Here is a 20,627-nt window from a genome sequence, read left to right on the forward strand (position 1 = left end):
TTTATCCTTATACACATAGTATACTCAACACCATTTGTAGTCAACTGAATAAATTTAGTTTTGGCCTGCATTCTAGAACATACAGAGTGGCATATATATGTTCAAAGCATATATGTTGATAAGATTTTATAACTGATAAATGCATGAGAACACACCAGAAATCAAGAGACATGATCCACACTTGCTTATTTTTGCTTTCTACTCACGTTCACAGACAGGAAACTTATTACTCCAGAATACTCTCATTCCTTCTGAGACGCACTGACTAGAAGACTGGCCATTTAACCGGTACCTTAAACAATAAGGGGCAGCAAATTATCACCAGAACAAACCAATTCTCCATTACATGGAGCTAAACACTTCTTTCAAGGGTGTGGTATTAATGGGCTCTATTTTCATAGAATTTTCCTTAAGGAAAAAGTCCAAGATTGCGAATCAGCTAAGCTACGTGAAGACTTCAGACCAGCTAAAAACACAGAGTAAACAGTCCTGATGGTCTGTTCTTTTCTTGAGTTCTTGCTTTAATCTTCAGCATCCAAATGTTAAGATTTTCTTGACCATTAGAAGGAAACAACCTTAGTGCCTAATGAAGAAAACATCAAAGACTTTGTTTTCTAAGCTCACTTCAAAGATCCCCTCTTACTGAACCCTCAACATCTATTCAGTCTCCATAAAAGAAACCTTAATTTCTGAGCCTAATCTTTGCTCAGATGAAAGGACAATTCCCAACTTTGGCTGACCATGCACACATTTGGAGAAAATAAATGGGATTCTCTTAATAACAGAATTCTTGATGATAAAAGGTAAAAAAAGGAGAGAGAAAATCAGAGACAAAAAAAAATGTAACTGTCTTTAAAGATCACACTTTGCAATGACTAGCTATGGATCACTTTGCACTCACCCTTTATCACAAACAAATGAAACCTCTGCCCCAAGCTGGAAATTAGGAGGAACTACCACATGGCCATTGAGAAGTTGGTTTGGAATGTCATCACATGATTTCACTAGGGAAAAAGAAACAAGGCTGGCACATGAAGAGTCAGGAAACAGATGAGTTTCCTTGAGATGAAATAGACCTTTATGCACCTTCACATTTGGGTGCTAGATGGCTCCACATTCCCAAGGGTGTACACCGTATAGGGTTAGTTCCAATGACAGTGTAGCCAGGCTCACAGCTGTAGAACACTTCCTGCCCAACTGCAAAGAATTCCTCATCCAATTGGTTATAATTACCATGGAGGGTATGTGGAGGTGGTAGACACCCTGAGAAAAGAACAGGACCAGGGGCCTGTTATTTCTAAAATAAGAACTTTCTTCTCTACAACCTAAGTCAATTTAGGGTTGGCAGGAGTTGGATGAAGGTGGTCATGTCAGCCCTCATAAGTGTAAGGCAGACACTCTTTTGGATGAGGCAGAGTGGGGCGACCATATGCTACATATTTTAGACACGATGAACTTTGCATCTATCTCCTCTGAATCTTGATCTATGCCAGGAAATATGACCCCTCTTCATCATGTTCCTGTTTTATTTAAATAGATAGATATCCTCTCACTAATACTGTAGCCAAAGGAACCAAACTATTATAATGCCTCTTTTTTTTTTTAACCACCGAAATCTCCTCTTTCTTCCTGGTCCCCACACCACTGATGAAGCGTCTAAGTCTTGGGGAAGGAACTCCCAACGGTACCAGGTTTTTACTAAGTCGGACATTTCTCAATAAAAGTAGGGGAAAGAAGGGGAATGGGGGAAGCGACTCAATCTTAATTCTAACCTTATTCCATAAACGCTACATTTTTCAATAGAAGAATGTATAAAACCTACAGTAATTTGAATCAAATTCTGATCAGTTAAGTTTCCCCACTGGCCTGGTTAATGGGATTAAGAGTTTATTTTATCCTCATTTAAATGAAATCTAACCATATACAATTTTAATCATATCAAAAATCTTTGGTCATCGGCTCTGGTACTATCTGCTTTTTTTTTTTTTTTAAGTGTCTTCTGATTTCCCCTAAATTAATGTATATCTAGCTATGTCCCAGAATATAGTAAACTTATCTCTTCAACATTTAGGTACTACTTTCAAAGTTTACTTTTAAATTCTTTTTTTTCCCATTTACCACATCACCCTATTTAACCCCCAAATTGTATGTAATTATTTTATATTGTTAGGTTAATCATGTTTCCATTATAATTATAATTACCTTTTAATTTTGTCTAGCTATTGATTGTGAAAACTGATAAACATCTTTTACTATTGTGATTATGCAACTATTATTCACTTAATACCACTGTATCATGATTGATCAACAGAAAATAACAGAATTCTATATCACTAAAACTACTATTTAATAGAAAAACTTGAATTTACTTTTTAAAATCCATATACATAGCAGAATTATTTTGGATTTTTTTTTAAATAAAAATGTCCACGTATTGCTACTTTTCTCTCCAGAGCTCCAGGTGTGTTTCTAATGAGTAGATATGTTTAAAAACAACTGGACTATATGATGATCTCTTACTTTTATCTAGTTTGTTGCACCTTTTCTATTTCATATTCAGTGCTCCCATTTCACTTAGTTTATGTTTTCCAATTTCTCCATCTCTTTCTTCTTGTTATTGCTGCTTTTCTTTCTCAAGGCTTTATCAAGCATAGTAGAAAAGATTTTGTAGATCTATATGTATGTAGTATTATAATAAATATATTTTAGAAAATTTATGAATCTTTGCCTAGCTACTTTTAAATTCTTTAACCAGGATATCAACAACATACACTGTCTTTACCATCCTTGTCTCATAGGTATCCTACATCTATCTCTCCCAAAAATCTCATTTTATTTCTACATCCCCAAAGTTGCAGCCCAACTCACCCTTGAAGCACTTTGGCAGTGGAGGATTCCATTTGCTGTTTGGTTGGCACCATACTGTGTTGCTGCCTTTCATGGTAAAGCCAGGCTTACACTTAAACATCACAGAATCATTTAAGGAAAATGAATGCCTAAATCCAGATTCCATAATTCCATTTTCAACTTCTGGAATTGGGCATTTGACTACAGGAATACACTGAGGGGCAGGGCTGTTCCAGATGCCAACTTGATTATCTTTGCTGGTGCAATATATTGACTTTTCACCCACGAGGTCAAACAGCTTTTTCCCATTCTGTCCAACATGGCATTTATAAGTAACCACCATTCCATAGTAAAAATAGTCTCTATTGCTGCTGTAAAAGTCTCCATTTAAGATGGCTGGGGGTGGCTCACAAGGAATAGCTTTGGCGGCGTGGTAGGTAGGAAAAGAGAGAAGACATTTAAATGTTATATCTTCTGTAACAGACACATGAAAAGACGCTCAACATCACTTATTATCAGAGAAATGCAAATCAAAACCACAATGAGGTACCATCTCACGCTGGTCAGAATGACTGCTGTCAAACAGTCTACAAACAATAAATGCTGGAAAGGATGCAGAGAAAAGGGAACCCCTTACACTGTTGCTGGGAATGCAAACTAGTACAGTCACTATGGAGAACACTATGGAGATTCCTTAAAAATCTGGAAATAGAACTCCTATACGACCCAGAAATCCTACTGCTGGGCATACACACCAAGGAAACCAGAATTGAAAGAGACACGTGCACCCCAATGTTCATCGCAGCACTGTTTATAATAGCCAGGACATGGAAGCAACCTAGATGTCCACCAGCAGATGAGTGGATAAGAAAGCTGTGGTACATATATACAATGGGATATTACTCAGCCATTAAAAAGAATACATTTGAATCAGTTCTAATGAGGTGGATGAAACTGGAGCCTATTATACAGAGTGAAGTAAATCAGAAAGAAAAACACCAATACAGTATACTATCATATATATACGGAATTTAGAAAGATGGTAACGATGACCCTATATGCGAGACAGCAAAAGAGACACAGATGTATACAACAGTCTTTTGGACTCTGTGGGAGAAGGCGAGGTGTGGGATGATTTGAGAGAACAGCATTGAAACATGTATATTATCATATGTGAAAGAGATCGCCAGTCCAGGTTCGATGCATGAGACAGGGTGCTCGGGGCTGGTGCACTGGGATGACCCTGAGGGATGGGATGGAGAGGGAGGTGGGAGGGGGGTCAGGATGGGGAGCACATGTGTGCCCATCGCTGATTCATGTCAATGTATGGCAAAAACCACCACCATTTTGTAAAGTAATTAGCCTCAATTAAAAACAAAAAAAGTCTTCTGGGAATTTTGTCGTAACTCTTGCAAACCAAACTTCCACTTCACCTACAATTAACTCATATTGCTGAAATTCTGCAAGCTCATCTCAAAGATGGTTTTAAATGAAAAGTAGCAAAGTAGGAAGATACATGGAACTGGCCTAATAAAACCCCCTAAATATGACCTAGTCACCAGTTCTCGCCCCCAGAGTACAGATAAACTCTTTTTTTTTTTAATTTTATTTTTTTTCCATTTATTTTTATTAGTTGGAGGCTAATTACTTTACATCATTACAGTAGTTTTTGTCATACATTGAAATGAATTAGCCATGGATTTACATGTATTCCCCATCCCAGGTCCCCCCTCCCACCTCCCTCTCCACCCGATCCCTCTGGGTCTTCCCAGTCCACCAGGCCCGAGCACTTGTCTCATGCACCCAACCTGGGCTGGTGATCTGTTTCACCCTAGATAATATACATGTTTCAATGCTGTTCTCTTGAAACATCCCACCCTCGCCTTCTCCCAGAGTCCACAAGTCAGCAGATGAATGGATGAGGAAGCTGTGGTGCATATACACCATGGAATATTACTCAGCCATTAAAAAGAATTCATTTGAATCAGTTCTAATGAGATGGATGAAACTGGAGCCCATTATACAGAGCGAAGTAAGCCAGAAAGATAAAGACCATTAAAGTATACTAACACATATATATGGACTTTAGAAAGATGGTAACGAGAACCCTATATGCAAAACAGAAAAAGAGACTCAGATGTATAGAACAGATAAACTCTTACAAAAGGTACTTAGAGTGCCATCCACTCTGCATGGATTTAAGCTAGCAGTGTGGAGTCTTGTGGCATATTTTAGACTGGAGCACTCAATCACTGTGAACTAACTCACCACCAAGGTACAGTAGCAAAAGAAAGGGCAATGGGGTCAGGGGCATGGAAGAAGATAAATCACAGATTTATGTCCAGATCTGCTCAGAACATGTGTAACTTTCCTGGGTACTTATTTTGATGTGTAGACGCCCACTTTCCCTCTAGAGGGGGACAAGAGGGAAAATTCTACTCACATTCACAAACGGGTAGGTCCGTATTCCAGGTTACAGTATTGTCTAAGAAATCACATGTAGCAGATGAGCCACCAATGAGTCGATATCTAAAGATAAAGAGATGAGTGATCATCTCCCAGCTGGACATTTTAGAAAAGCTTAGATCTTTTTCCACTGAAAGAATGGCAAAGAATAGAATATCATGGTGAAAGTAATGGTGAAAGACTATGGACACATACATAAGATTCAGCAATCTAAACACAAGTGAAATTTGACCTCCTGGTCACTAACAGTGAAGATTTAAAATTGGAAGAGGTGTAGCGCAAATTTTTTTCTCTTCTAGGGATCCTCTCTAGTGGGTCATCCTAAACAGTTCTCTCTGGAACATATCAGAGAGGTGATTCTTTTATTTATCTATTTTTAAGGGTGGGTGGCAATTACTCATATCTTCTTTTTGGAAGACAAATGATTTCCATTGACACTACTGTTCTAATATCCATGTACTCTGGAGATGTCTCCTGCCAACTCACCCATTGTCACATGAAAATGTAATTGTTGCCCCAAACACGATACCCTGAGGTGTGTGGACAGAGCCATGGAGGAGTTCTCTAGGAACCGAACATGATTTACCTACAAGCGAGAACAAAACAGAAAAAAATTTGGGATTGGGATTTTGGGGATTTTTTTCTGCTGTTATTAAATTCCAATCTGACTGGACTTGCTGAGTAGCCTACTCATGCTTATGCAAAGAAATTTTGGACATTTAGAAAACTTTTATCTTTCAACTCCATAACACTATTTGTTTAAAACATGTAGTCTATATTTCTAAGCATGGATGAAAATATTATTTGTGGTCAACCATAATTTATAGTCTCTACTTCCCCCTTTTATACTCTGTCAGTTGATGGCAACATCTACCAAGTCTTGTGGCTTAAAAAAAAAAAAAAGTTATCATTTCCTTTCTGTAACTCATTATTTACCACCTGTCCTTAATTCAATTGATCATCAAGTTTTCATGACTAGATTACAGAAATCTCTCTTCAAACCAATTATTTTGCTACTGCTAAAATCTCTCATTAGATCACTGAGTAATAAAATTTACCTTTCTAATGCTGGTTGCCACTGGTCCAGTACATGTTTTACGCCACTGCACACATTATCATTCAGAATCACAAATGCAGTCATGCCACTCCCCACATTCAAAAACTTACAATCACTTACCAATATTCATTGGAAAAGAATGTATGGCCCACCACAGTTAACGTCCAGTCCTCACCATCTACTATTTCTCACCATGAACCTTATGCTCCAACCATAATGTTTTTTCTATTTTCTATTTTCCAAAGACATCATGTTCTTCCATATCTTTATATGTTGACATATGCTGTTTTTTCTGTCTGTAATGCCCAGATTTCCCTGATCTCCTAGATAGCACTTATTATTTACTTATTTGTGATGTCATATAATTTTATCTCTATAGATATAAGAAATTATACCATAGTACAAATAATATAGGCATTCTGCAAAGACAGAGACTAGCAGATTAATTTATATATCTCTCCCCAACTCCACCATCTAGCTTAATGCTTTATACCTAGTGGTTATTCAAATATATTTCTTGAATTGAATTGGGTAAGATTGAGGTGAAACTAATATTAGTTTATACTTATATATATATATATATATATATATGTATATACTAATATATTAACTTGTAAGATCACTGTAACACAGTACACAGACCACAGAACAAAGTCATGGAGATTATAGGATAAACAGAGTTGGCCAGCTGTGATGATTTAACTCCAATACCCAATATCTAATACCCTTAGGAGTAAAAGAAAACATGGAGAACCTAGGAACCCATTCATTTGAGATTACTGACTAATTTTCTTATCTTTTATCTTGAAAATTACAGGTTAGCCCATAGAGACATGCTATAGATGCAAAGATTCTTCTATTACATATTACTCACGTTTACAGAATTGCTGAGCATTTGACCACTTGGAAGTCTTTAGGCAGGTGACAATGAATGACTTCTTGAAATACCCAGGAAGGCATTCATATTCCCAAGTTTCGCCAACAGCAAACTCAGACTGATCACTCTGAATTTTAGGCTTAGCAAAAGGATACCTTGGCAGGGATTTACACTGACCTAGAGACAAAGATCACAGGAATATCAAAACTAAGAGAGGCTAAAATCTCTACTGTGCTTCTGTATGGTCACCAGTTACAATGACAAATTTGATCTTTAGAAATTAAATCTAATATGTAGATATTGGGGGGGCCAAAGAAAATGTGGAGAAGGCAATGGCACCCCACTCCAGTAATCTTGCCTGGAAAACCCCATGGACAGAGGAGCCTGGTAGGCTACAGTTCATGGGGTTGCGAAGAGTCGGCCATGACTGAGCGACTTCATTTTCACTTTTCACTTTTATGCATTGGAGAAGGAAATGGCAACCCACTCCAGTGTTCTTGCCTGGAGAATTCCAGGGATGGGGTCGCACAGAGTTGGACACGACTGAAGTGACTTAGCAGTAGCAAAGAAAATGTATCTTACAGTATGAATGCATATGCAGAGAAACAAGCTCAGGAGTTCAAAGACTTTTTATGACAGACTTCAGAAGAAGAGCTGAAGAAAATGATATTTTAATAAAATTCCATAAAGACCCTGGAGTTCCACCTTTATAAAATCTCATAAATAAAAACTAAAATGGTATAAAAACTTTTCTGCAATATCACAGGAAGCAAGTATATCAAGTATATCAGATCTTGTAAGCTCATCTCATGCAAAAACCTCCAAAATTATTTTTATGAATTAACATTCCTATTTTAATCTTTAAACCTTTAGGTCCTAGCAAAGAGAAAATAGGATTTTTTTATTCTTCATTATTTTTTCCATTTACCTAATGGAGTAATATGCCCCCTAAAGCATTTAGTAAATACTTTCTGATGGGTACCAGATAAAAGGAGATAGTTGTTTCAAGATAGGTCCCTGCGACTTAAAATAATCGTGATAATGATGATGAAGAAGAAACAAATCTTATTCTAGGAGATGAGGGAAAAAAAAAAACTGTAATTCCCTGATGCTTAAGAATGTACCTTGAAAATAATTTTTCTAGATATGAAAGACAGTTCAAGTTTCAACTCCAGAATGATGGTATATTTGAATATTAAATCTATAAATCTCCTTTTTCAAACAAATCTGAAATAGTTACAGGTGCAAGTCAAAGAACAAACATGAACTAACTGACACAGAGGAAAACACAGCACTCCCAAGGTTATAGCTGGATCCAGCCTTTTTGTAGCCAACACTTCTATTGGTGGAGTCATATAGACAGGAGTCTCTGGTGGAGGCATGGGCCAAGCAACAGCGAGGGAACACAGCCCTGCCCATGCACAGATAATTGGATTAAAGATTTACTGAGCATGGCCCCACCCATCGAAACAAGACCCAGTTTCCCACACAGTCAGTCTCCCCCATCAGGAAGCTTCCATAAGCCTCTTATCCTTATCCCTCAGAGGGCAGAGAGAATGAAAACCACAGTCACAGAAAACTAACCAAGCTGTCCACATGGACCACAGCCTTGTCCAACTCAAGGAAACTATGAGCCATGCTGTGTAGGGCATGCGGAGAGTTCTTACAAGATGTAGTCCACTGGAAAAGGGAATGGCAAACCATGTCAGTATTCTTGCCTTGAGAACTCCATAAAGAGTATGAAAAGGCAAAAAGATAAGACACTGAAAGCTGAAATCCCTAAGTCAGTAGGTGCCCAATATGCTACTGGAGAAGAGTGGGGAAATAAATCCAAAAGAAATGAAGAGACTGTGTCAAAGCGAAAGGCCCACCTAGTTGGGGACATGACTGGTGACAGAAGTAAAGTCTGATGCTGTGAAGAACGATATTGCACAGGAACCTGGAATCTTAGGTCCATGAATTAAGGAAAATTGAAAGTGATCAAACAGGAGATGGCAAGAGTGAACATTGACATTTTAGAAATCAGTGAACTAAAGTGGCCTGGAATGGGAGAATTTTATTCAGATGACCATTATATTTACTACTGTGGGCAAGACTCCCTTAGAAGACATGGAGTCACCCTCACAGTCAACAAAACACTCTGAAATGCAGTACTTGGGTGCAATCTCAAAAATGACAGAATGGTCTCTGTTCATTTCCAAGGCAAACCATTCAATACCACAGTAATTCAAGTAATCCCCAACCACTAATGCCAAAGACGCTGAAGCTAAATGGTTCTATGGTGACCTACAAGACCTTCCAGAACTAACACCAAAAAAAAGATGCCCTTTTCATCATAGGGGACTGGAATGCAAAAGTAGAAGTCAAGAGATACTTGGAGTAACAGGCAAATTTGGCCTTGGAGTACAAAATGAAAGGGCAAAGGCTAACAGAGTTTTGCCAAGAGAATGCATTGGTCATAGCAAACACCTTCTTCCAACAACACAAGAAATGATACTACACATGGACATCACCAGATGGTCAATACTGAATCAGATTGATTATACTCTTTGCAGCTGAAGATGGGGAAGTTCTATACCCTCAGAAAAAACAAGACAGGGAGCTGATTGTGACTCAAATCATGAATTCCTTATTGCAAACTTCAGACTTAAATTGAAGAAAGTATGGAAAACCACTAGACCATTCAGGTATGACCTAAATCAAATCCCTTATGATTATACAGTGGAAGTGACAAATATACACAAAGGATTAGATGTGATAGAATCCCTGAAGAACTATGGACAGAGGTTCGTGACATTGTACAGGAGGCAGTGATCGAGACAATCCCCAAGAAAAAGAAATGCAAAAAGGCAAAATGGTTGCCTGAGGAGGACTTACAAATAGCTGAGAAAAGAAAAAAAAGTGAAAAGCAAGGGAGAAAAGGAAAGATGTACTCATCTGTATGCAGAGTTTCAAAGAATACCAAGGAGAGATAAGAAAGCCTTCCAAAGTGATCGATGCAAAGAAATAGAGGAAAACAACAGAATGGGAAGACTAGATATTGCTTCAAGAAAATGAGAGATACCAAGGGAAAATTTCATGCAAAGATGGGCAAAATAAAGGACAGAAATTGTATAGACCTAACAGAAGCAGAAGATATTAAGAAGAGGTGGCAAGAATACACAGTAGAACTACACAAAAAACATCTTAATGACCCAGATAACCACAATGGTGTGATCACTCACCTAGAGACAGACACCCTGGATTCAGAAGTCAAGTGGGCCTTAGAAAGCATCATGACAAACAAAGCTAGTGGAGGTGATGGAATTCCAGATAAACTGTCTCAAGTCCTGAAAGATGATGCTGTGAAAGTGCTGCACTCAATATGCCAGCAGATTTGGAAAACTCAACAGTGGCCACAGGACTGGGAAAGGTCAGTTTTCACTCCAATTCCAAAAAAAGGCAATGCCAAAGTAGGTTCACACTACCACACAGTTGCATTCATCTCACACCGTAGCAAAGTTATGCTCAAAATTCTCCAAGCCAGGCTTCAACAGTACCTGAACCAAGAACTTCCAGATATTCAAGCTGGGTTTAGAAGGAAGGGAACAAGATATCAAATTGCCAATATCCGTTAGATCATAGAAAAAGCAAGAGAGTTCCAGAAAAACATCTACTTTTGCTTTATCAACTGTCAAAACATTTGACTGTGTGGATCACAATAAACTGTGGAAAATTCTTAAAGAAATGGGAATCCCAGACCACTTTACCTGTCTCTTGAGAAATCTGTATACAGGTCAAGAAGCAGCAGTTAGAACAGGACATGGAAAAACCAACTGGTTCCAAAATGGGAAAGGAGTATGTCAATGCTGTATAAAGTTACCCTGCCTATTTAACTTATATGCAGAGTTCATCATGCAAAATGCTGGGCTGGATGAAGCACAAGCTGGAATCAAGATTGCCGGGAGAAATATCAATAACCTCAGGTATGCAGATGACACCACCTTTATGGCAGAAAGTGAAGAGGAAGTGAAGAGCCTCTTGATGAAAGTGAAAAAGGAGAGGGAAAAAGTTGGCTTAAAGCTCAACATTCAAAAAATGAAGATCATGGTATCTGGTCCCATCACTTCATGACAAATAGATGGGGAAACAATGGAAACAGTGAGAGACTTTTATTTCCTTGGGCTCCAAAATCACTGCAGATGATGACTGCAGCCATGAAATTAAAAGACACTTGCTCCTTGGAAGAAAAACTCTGACTAACCTAGTTAGCATATTACAAAGCAGAGACATTACTTTGCCGACAAAGTTCTGTATAGTCAAAGACATGGTTTTTCCAGTAGTTATGTATGGATGTGAGAGTTGGACTATAAAGAAAGCTAAGTGCTGAAGAATTGATGCTTTTGAACTGTGGTATTGGAGAAGACACTTGAGAATCCCTTGTACTGCAAGGAGATCCAACCAGTCCATCCTAAAGGAAATCAGTCCTGAATATTCATTGGAAGGACTGATGCTGAAGCTGAAGCTCCAATACTTTGGCCACCTGATAGGAAGAACCAACTCTTTGGAAAAGACCCTGGGGCTGAGGAAGATTGAAGACAGGAGGAGAAGCAGATAACAGTGGATGAGATAGTTGTATGGCATCACCAACTCAGTGGATGTAAGTTTGAGCAAGCCCTGGGAGTTGCTGATGGACAGGGCTGCTTGGCATGCTGCAGTCCATGGGGTCACAAAGAGTCAGACATGACGGAGTGACTGAACTAGTCGACAGAATCTAAGAATAGCCTTTACTGCTGGGACCCATGTCACACTGTAGGTCTCTTGTTTCTTTTCTCAACTCCTCTGTTTTCCTCCATTAACACCTACAAATGTCTTCAAGCACATACTTTTGCAAAACAGCAAGACTCTATGGGGAAAGTCAGGGTTTGACCTCAATGAAGACCAACTTCACAACCCTGTCAAAATTTGTATCAATTCACCCTATACATATCCAGTGTGAATAAAAACAACCCTAAATAATTCCACAAGCTGAAAACCTATCTGAATTTACAAGATTTATTTAGTAGTGATGTCATGGACTAAGATGCAACAAAGATCTTGGAGAAGCAAAATGTAGATGTTACTTTATAACATGACATGTGGGGGTGAAATTAAGTAAGAATCATACTTTCTGGATGAGAAATATTAGGAAATTCTTATCTTCAAAGAGACTTGGGAACTTTCTCTCTTTTGGGGGACACCAACTCTTATTAGTAGGGCTTCCCTTGTGGCTCAGATTGTAAAGAATCTGCCTGCAATGCAGGAGACCTAAGGTCGATCCCTGGGTTGGGAAGATCCCCTGGAGAAAGGAATGGCAGCCCACTCCAATATTTTTGCCTGAAAAATTCCATGGACAGAGGGGCCTGGTGTGCTACAGTCTATGGGGTTGCAAAGAGTCAGACTTAGCTGAGCAAATAACACTTTCACTTTTCAGCTCTTATTTGTAATGAAATTATCAAAATCCCAGGTCAGAGGAGAGAAATTTCAAAATCACATTTTCCACACAAGAAAAGGGAACGTTATCTATAAACCATTAAGTAACATTATTTTTCTTAAGTTGGATCCTCTTCACATCTTTTTAAAATCAGGACTAAACATCAATATAAATAATGACAGGATCTAAAATAGAAGATAGTGACAAAATATTGATATATACATCACATAAACCATGTTAAAACTAAGTATGCAAAGAGTTTCTAAAGAACAAAAATATATTTAATTTTTTATTTGTGTTTAAGGAGATTTACCTGAACTGGTTTAGAAGTCCATTTGAAATGAATAGAGAACAAATATATAGGATAGTAAAAATAAACCTGAAATTTAAGACAGATAGCAGGTAGGAGGAGAAAATATTATAGATAATGAGAATTATTATGATCAAATATCAAAACACTGGGTTTCCTTACTACTTGATAATTTTTGAATGACCAGTGTGCATATTAACCAAGCTACTGTCTTAAGTACAGAATATGCATTAGTGAACACTAGACACAAGGTTTTCACCTTCATAGAATTTATATAAAAATAGAGGGAGATAGACTATAAATAAACAGATGATATGTAAAGGAAATCAACAGAGTTATGTATGAAAATGTAATGGACTGGGAAAAGGAGGAGACCAGATGGCATACAACTTCAGTTATGATGATTAAGGAAGACCTATGAAGAGTAGACATTTGAGTTATGACTGAAGGATAAGAAGGTGTCAGCAAGGTAAAGTGCTGGATAAAAGCATTTTAGGCAGAAGCCTAAGATCAGGGATGGATTTTCTATGCCTTAGAGATAGACTAGGGCTTCCCTGGTGACTCAAATGGTAAAGAATCTGCCTGCAATGTGGGAGACCTAGGTTCGATCCGAGGGTTGATAAGATCCCAGGGCATGGCTACTCACTCCAGTGTTCTTGCCTAGAGAATTCTGATGGACAGAGGAGCCTGGTGGGCTACAGTCCACGGGGTCACAAAGACCAAAGGCACATGTGGCTGGAATTTGGTGATCAGAGTGGAATGGGATGAAGCTAGAAAGCCCAGCAGAAAGAACTGCACAGGGCTTCTTAGTCTACAGTAGGATGTCACTAAGTTTTTTTGGGTGGATGTCATTGGAGAGTTCAAACAAGAGAATCATGTGATCTGGTTTAACTTTTGAAAAGAATAGTCTGGTAGCTGGATGGAGAATGGACTTTTACTTTCAGAAGTAGGGAGTGCAGTCTGGAGGCTATTAAAGTAAATTAGACCAAACAAAATAAAGCATGGATACAAGGAGACAGTGAGAAACAGATAAACTAGGAATATATTGTAGAAATAAAATATTATTTTAGATAATATCTATATTATTTATGTAATAGATATTATATAAATATCTATTGCACTAGATGTGGGGCTAAGGGAACGGGAGTATTCAGTAATGGCTCCAGGATTTTTTAAACAAAATTTATTTATTTATTCATTTATTTGACTATATTGGGACTTATTTGAAGCATGTGGGATCTAGTTCCCTGACCAGGGATCAAACCAAAGCCCTCTGCATTGGGAACACAGAGTTTTAACTACTGGAACACCAGGAAAAACCTAATAAATGGCTTTTAAGCTTTTGATTTGAGCTACTTGGTTGATGGTAATACAATGTATTGAGATTGGAATGGACCTGTGTGTGTGTGTGTGTGTGTGTGTGTGTGCATGTGTGTGTTGTGGGGAATGTACAGAATTGGTTCCACTTTAGAGTTGGTGTATTTAACATACTCCATGGACATTAAGATGCAAATGCAATTGTATGCACAAATTTGCCTCTCAGGAGAGAACTCAGGGCTATAGATAATACATATGAGTCATCAACATATAAATAGTATTTAAAGTCATGAGACTGGATAGTTCTCTTAGGAAGAAAGTATGGAGGAAAACAGAAGAGGCCCAGGACTGAACCCTAAGACCCTCTGAAAATATTAGAGATAGGGCAAAAGAGACTAAAGGTAACCAGAGAAAATAGGTAAAAATAGGAAAAAATAGGTTAAAGTGTCTTGCTTTGGAAGATGATAATGAAAACTGTTTCAAGAGGCAGAAATCAGTCAGCTTTTGCTGAAAGACTGAGAAAGGTAAAGATAGAAAAATTACCATTGGATTTGTTAGCAGAAGGTCAGTACTGACACTGATGAGAAGAGCTTCAGGATAATAGTGTGGAAAGAAGCCTGTTTGGAGAGGATTAATGAGAACAATAAATGTGAGAAAGAAGTCAATGAGAATTTTTCCTGAGAAAGATGAGAAAAAGGACAAAAATGTGGAATGCCACTGGGTCATGAGAAGCCTCTTCCTGCAACCAAAGAAAGGATGCCCTGGGGCATATTTAACTGCTGGTGGGGACCACCCATGGGAGAGATACAAATGGATGATACAAGACAGGGGATATCTGCAGAGGAAAGAGGATGGATTGTGATCATGAATACAGAAAGAGGAGCTGATTTTTCAGGAGGAAAGATACTTCTTCCATTGTTATAAAATAAAATAGAACTTTCTTACTGAACTCCTAGATATCTGCGAATGCTGGGGATTCATCAGGCAATAATACAGATAAAGGCCTTGCTCTCATGGTCTGGTAAGGGAACAAACAAGTAAATAAATTAGGTTTTATATGATGATAGGTGTTCTGTGGAAAAAAGAACATGGTTATGTGATAGAGTGACCTGGGGCAAGAACTACTTCAGGTAAGGGTCAGAGAGTCAGAGAAGAATAACTGTGGGTCTGAGACCTGAATGTTGAGGACACAGGTAAGGGGTGACCTGTAGACAAGTATTTAACAGGGGAACACCTAGTGCAATAGCTAAACAAGTGTGACTCCAACTAAGGAACAGAAAGAAGGTCAGCATGGTTGGAACAGACGTGGTGAGTGAGGAATACAGAGAATTTCAGAGAGAGGCAGAGGCTTGGCATTGAGTTTAAGGAGCACAGATTTTGTCTCAATGTGATGGGAAACCCTTGGCAGGTTTTAAGCAGAGGAGAGAAAAGGATCTGATTTCAGACAGAGGTAAATGATTGGAAAGTGGGGGAATTTCTCTTAATGATTTTGTTTCCTTAGTGTTGGATGAGGTGAGGCTGTCAGTCAAGGTAAGAGTGAAATTTAAGAGTGTAGGAAATTTGAATTGGTTTATGCAAATAGACAAAAGGAGAAAAACAAAACCACTCTGAGAAGGAAATTTGGTCTTTAAGACACTTGCTTCAGAATTTTCCAGAATGCTTGTTAAATCTTGAATTACTAGACCAACTCCCAAACATTTCTCTGGAAGGTAATATAGAACCCAGAAGAAAAAAAAAAAAGAACCCAGAAGACTGTATTATAAAAAGGTACCATAATTTCTCAAAAAATTAACAATAGAACTATCATATAATTCAAAAATTGCATTTCTAGGGATATATACAAAGAAAATGAAAACACTAGCTTGAAAAGATATCTATGCCCCCATGTTCATAGTGGCATTATTTACACATGTAAACATAGCCAACACATGGAAATAACCTAGTTGTCCATCAACAGATGAATGAACGAAGAAGTTGTGGATGAATATATACAATGGAATATTATTCAGCCATTAAAAAGCAAGGAAATCCTACCATTTGCAACAACATGGATGATATTTGAAGGCATTATACTGAGTGAATAAGTCAGAGACATACAAATAATGTATGATTTCACTTATATGTGGAATCTAAAAACAAAAATACCAAACTCATAGAAAAAAGAAATCTGATTTATGGTTACTAAAGACAGAGCAATGGGAGGAGAATTGGAGGAAGGTGATCAAAAGTTTTAAGTTTCCAGTTATATGAAAAATAAGTATAGCAATGTAATGTACAACATGATAACTGTAATTAACATGATTTTATGATGTGTGAGAAAGTTGTTAATAGAATATGTCCTAAGTTCTCATCACAAGGAGAAATTTTTTTCTTTTCTTTTCATCTTGTGTTAACTAAATGGATGTTAACTAGACTTAACTATGGTAATCATTCTACAGTATGTGCAAATCAAGCCATCATGCTGTACACCTTAAACTTAGTGATGTATATCAATTATTTTTCAATGAAACTGGAAAAATACATGTATACACACTTTTTGTAAAAGGAATGTCAAGAGTTTCTTAAGCAAGCTCAGAGGCAGGAACTGGCCAAGAGCCAAGGGATGGACAGGAGAGGGTACATAGTAGGAGCAAAAGTCAGGAGGAGGGCATGGGCAGAGCGTGAGCAAGAGATCATGGGGTGACAGATAGGCAAGATGACCAGGAAGCGGTGGGGAATCAGCAGGGGTATGCTTAAGTGAGATCCAAAGGCTTGAAAGACTGAAGGCATCAGATTTAACTTTAATTCCACAGTCAGTAGGAAGCCCTTTCTGATTTTTAAGCAAGGGAGTGAAATAATGGAAAAGATATTTTAATTTTAGTTTTCATGATTGGAAAGGTTAGACAGGTATCAGAATAACCTGTAAGAGAGGAGGTTGTTACAAAGGTAATCATGATGAGAATGATTGGAATATTGGTATGAGAATGAGAAGACAAACAACAGAAGCACACTAGTTATGACAGCTGACAGTTCAGTAAACCTGCTCTTTCATGTGTCTGGAGTTAAGTGACTGAGAGGATACTCCTGCTCTGGTACTGGAAGGGGATGCTCTGGCATCCTTGGGGGAACAATGAATTGACAGGGTTGCTAAGAAGTTGATTTTCAGTTGATAACATCCTCTCTGAAATTTAGAAAAATGAATGGAACACTGGCAAGAAGTCTGGTCAGGAGCAATGCTGCACAGATGTGTTAGAGAAAGTTGTGAAAGTACATTTGTTCGAAGAGAGAGAAGATAATGGTTTGGGGAAATGCTCAATTAAGGGTCAGGAAAAAGTTGAACATCAGGAAGCTGACAAAGTAAACTGTAATAGAACCAAAGTATGCAATATCCCCTAGCAAGTTGGCAGTGGTCAAACTTAAATGCTGACTCTATCAAAACAGATCCAGATAGTCATCTTATTACTGGCATTTAGTAATAACATCGAACATCCAGCGTTCATTTGCCTAATTTCATCTGATATTCAGGGCAGTCCAGTAAGGGTAGGGCTGCTTATCACTAGCTTCCTTTTAAAGATCAAGAAACTGAGGCTTGGGAACGAAATGACTTGCTAAAAGTCACGTAGGTATTGAGGTCTGTATACAGTAAATTTCTTATCCACTGTCCTCTGAAAATTATTAGACGGTTATACCTAGCATATTACCAAGGGACTCCTATCTTAAATTACAATGTAATTTAATTTACAATTTAAATTACAATTTAAAATTAAGCCAGTCTGGAGGAAGAAAATTATAATAAACGTTGAATGACACTTTCTGGTGCCCTTGCCAATAAATAACACAAAGAATTGCAGTTTTTATTCACATATCAGCTTTTGTAAGTAGCTCCAGATGTTTATCATTTAGAATCTCTCTACCAACATCACATCAAAATTTTAAAAATATATGAGAATCTCGCCTGGGGAATCAGACAGTATTCTTTTTCTGGGAGGGCAGCGGGAGGCTGCGCTGTTTTTACTAGGCAGGAGGGCGTTCAGCGTGTGCAGAAACTCCCGCGCCTAGCGGAGCATGCAACTGCACTCAGCACGAGCAGGTTTCGGATAAGCGTCTGGGCATTAGCGCTCGCAGACCTGCCGGACCCAGAGCGCTGAACACAGGCTGAGTCCTGGCGGCACGGAGCGGGCACGTCACGCCACAGGACCCACTGGCAGATCACATAGTGCCATTCCGTCATGCAGCCTGCGATGCTGGTGGCCCCAGCACGGGAGCAGCGAGCGAAGACCTTCAGGACCAAGAGAGGTGCCCCAAAGCGAGCGAGAAGCAGGCAAGGTCGTCCCACCTTCTCACTTTTGACTGCTTCCTTTGCATCGTGGCACAGAGGCCATCCCGGCCCCCAGACGCGTCCCTACCTCCGTGATCCCATTCCCAGCTCACCGAGGACCCCCGGCGCGAGGAGAGTCAAGAAAACCCAGATGGGGCCCGCGGCGCCCATGCCGCGGCTGCAGCCCCAGCGGCGGGATGCGTTCTGAGACCCGCGAGCCTCCGGCAGCTCCGGGAAGACACGGCTAGAGAAGCTGGCAGCCGCAAGCCGGGGAAGGTGGGCCCTTAAGTAGCATCTGGCACCACGTGCAGGCCGGGCGCACACCTGCCGGCCGCTGGGGGCGGGGCCGCGCCGTGAGGGGGCCCGGGGCCGGCGGGCGGAGAAACTCTGATTCACTGTTTGGCTCAGATCCCAGTCTTCCGTGCAGTCGCTTTCCAACTTTTCGGACCGCGCAGCCCAGGGCATCTACTTTTGCCGCTGGGGATCTGAAGCAAAATAGCACTACCCTGACCAACCTCTGGCGCTCTCCTGTCCTGTCCTATTCTATCATCTCCTCTCCTCCCCCGTCCAACCCTTCCTCCCTCCGCTCCCGTATTTTCCCCTCCCTTCCCCTCCTCTCCCCCTTCCCCTTTCTCCTTCCTCCACTTTCTCTCTCTTGAAAATTCTGGGTTGGATTCGCTAAATTCATTTCAAAAGTTATTCATGTTTCCAACCTTCTGTTTGAAAATCGTTTACTTACAAAGGAAACGAAGGAATAGCAACCACCTCTAATGTCCTTTTCTTTTTATTTTGCAATAACTGATACAGAAAAGTTGCAAAAATAATACAAAGGATCCCCACACATCCATCACCCAGATTCTCTAAATGTTAACGTTTTACTATATTTTCTTCTTCATTCTCCGGCTCTCCCTCTTTCTAGATAAATAACTATGATATAGTTATATAGAGATTTAGATATATACACATATAGGTTTATAAGTATATGATTACAATTATATAATTTTTTACTTTGGAACTCTTTGAGATAAGTTACAGGAATGATGCCCCTCTTCTAAATACTTCAATATGTATTTCCTAAAAATGAGACTATAGTCTTACATAATTTCAGTACAATGAGCAAAAACAGGAAATTAATGTATTACCTAAGGGACAGACAGTACAGATTTCTCCAATCATCTAATATTCGCTATTATGGCAAAAAAGTGGGGGAAAGCAAGTGCCAACTCATGCACAAATGAACACACACCTGCTTTTTTTCTGGTGCTGAGTCATTCTAGGATCATGCATTGCATTTGATTTTTTTTCTCATTTATTCTGATAAAGATCGTCAGTCTTTTTGTTTTCCTGACCTTGAAAGTTTTGAAAGTACACAGCAATTATTTTTGTTTAATGACTTTTAAATTAGTTACCTACTGCAGGTAGCAAATTACCCTTAACTTATTAATTTAAAGCAAGAATAAACACACAGCGTCTCACACAATTGCTGTGTGTCAGGAATTTGAGAGCACATAAGCAAGGTGGTCCTGGCTTGAGAGCTTTGACGAGGTTGCAGTCCAGACATTGGCCAGAACTGCAGTCATCTGAAAGCTGGACTGAGGCTGGAGGATCTAAGTCTAAGATGACTCACTCACATGGCTGTAGTTTGGAGGCCAGACATCCTTACTAGGATGACCGCACCCTAGGACTATTTGAGTGTCCTTGTGATATTCCAACTGTCTTCTTACAGAACAAGAGAAAAAAGCAGAAGTCGCAATGTCATTTAAAATTTAGTCTCAGAACTCATACTATATTACTTCCATAGTATCCTGTTGGATACTTGTGATGGTTAATTTTATGAGTCAGCTTGACTGGGCTATGACATAACCAGATATATGGTCAAAAATTATCCTGAGAGTTTCTGTATGGGTGTTCTCAGATGATATTAACTTTTTTGGTAACATATATTTGTTTTAATTATTTCCAGTTTGTTGATATATAATATTGTATTAGTTTAAGGTGTACATC

At 38.9% G+C, this 20,627-nt stretch overlaps 1 protein-coding gene across 6 annotated transcripts in view; it reads right to left on the bottom strand.

Annotated features, from left to right (window-relative positions):
* Positions 1-19,103, bottom strand: part of CR2 (complement C3d receptor 2) — a 46,682-nt gene extending 27,579 nt beyond the window's left edge. For 3 of the 6 annotated variants that reach the window (XM_070474539.1, XM_070474537.1, XM_070474536.1), the window contains exons 1-8: positions 18,737-19,103; positions 7,245-7,424; positions 5,800-5,899; positions 5,291-5,376; positions 2,869-3,267; positions 1,087-1,263; positions 902-1,004; positions 207-292 (exon numbers count right to left, since the gene is read on the bottom strand). In XM_070474539.1, the coding sequence (XP_070330640.1) occupies positions 207-292; positions 902-1,004; positions 1,087-1,263; positions 2,869-3,267; positions 5,291-5,376; positions 5,800-5,899; positions 7,245-7,424; positions 18,737-19,088 (1,483 nt within the window). In that variant the 5' untranslated portion in view covers positions 19,089-19,103. The remainder of the gene's footprint in view (positions 1-206; positions 293-901; positions 1,005-1,086; positions 1,264-2,868; positions 3,268-5,290; positions 5,377-5,799; positions 5,900-7,244; positions 7,425-18,736) is intronic. The other 3 variants (XM_070474542.1, XM_070474540.1, XM_070474538.1) reach the window with 2 other exon arrangements.
* Positions 19,104-20,627: the final 1,524 nt, after the last annotated feature.

Source organism: Odocoileus virginianus, chromosome 11 (genome assembly GCF_023699985.2).
Source record: "Odocoileus virginianus isolate 20LAN1187 ecotype Illinois chromosome 11, Ovbor_1.2, whole genome shotgun sequence".
NCBI lineage: Eukaryota > Metazoa > Chordata > Mammalia > Artiodactyla > Cervidae > Odocoileus > Odocoileus virginianus.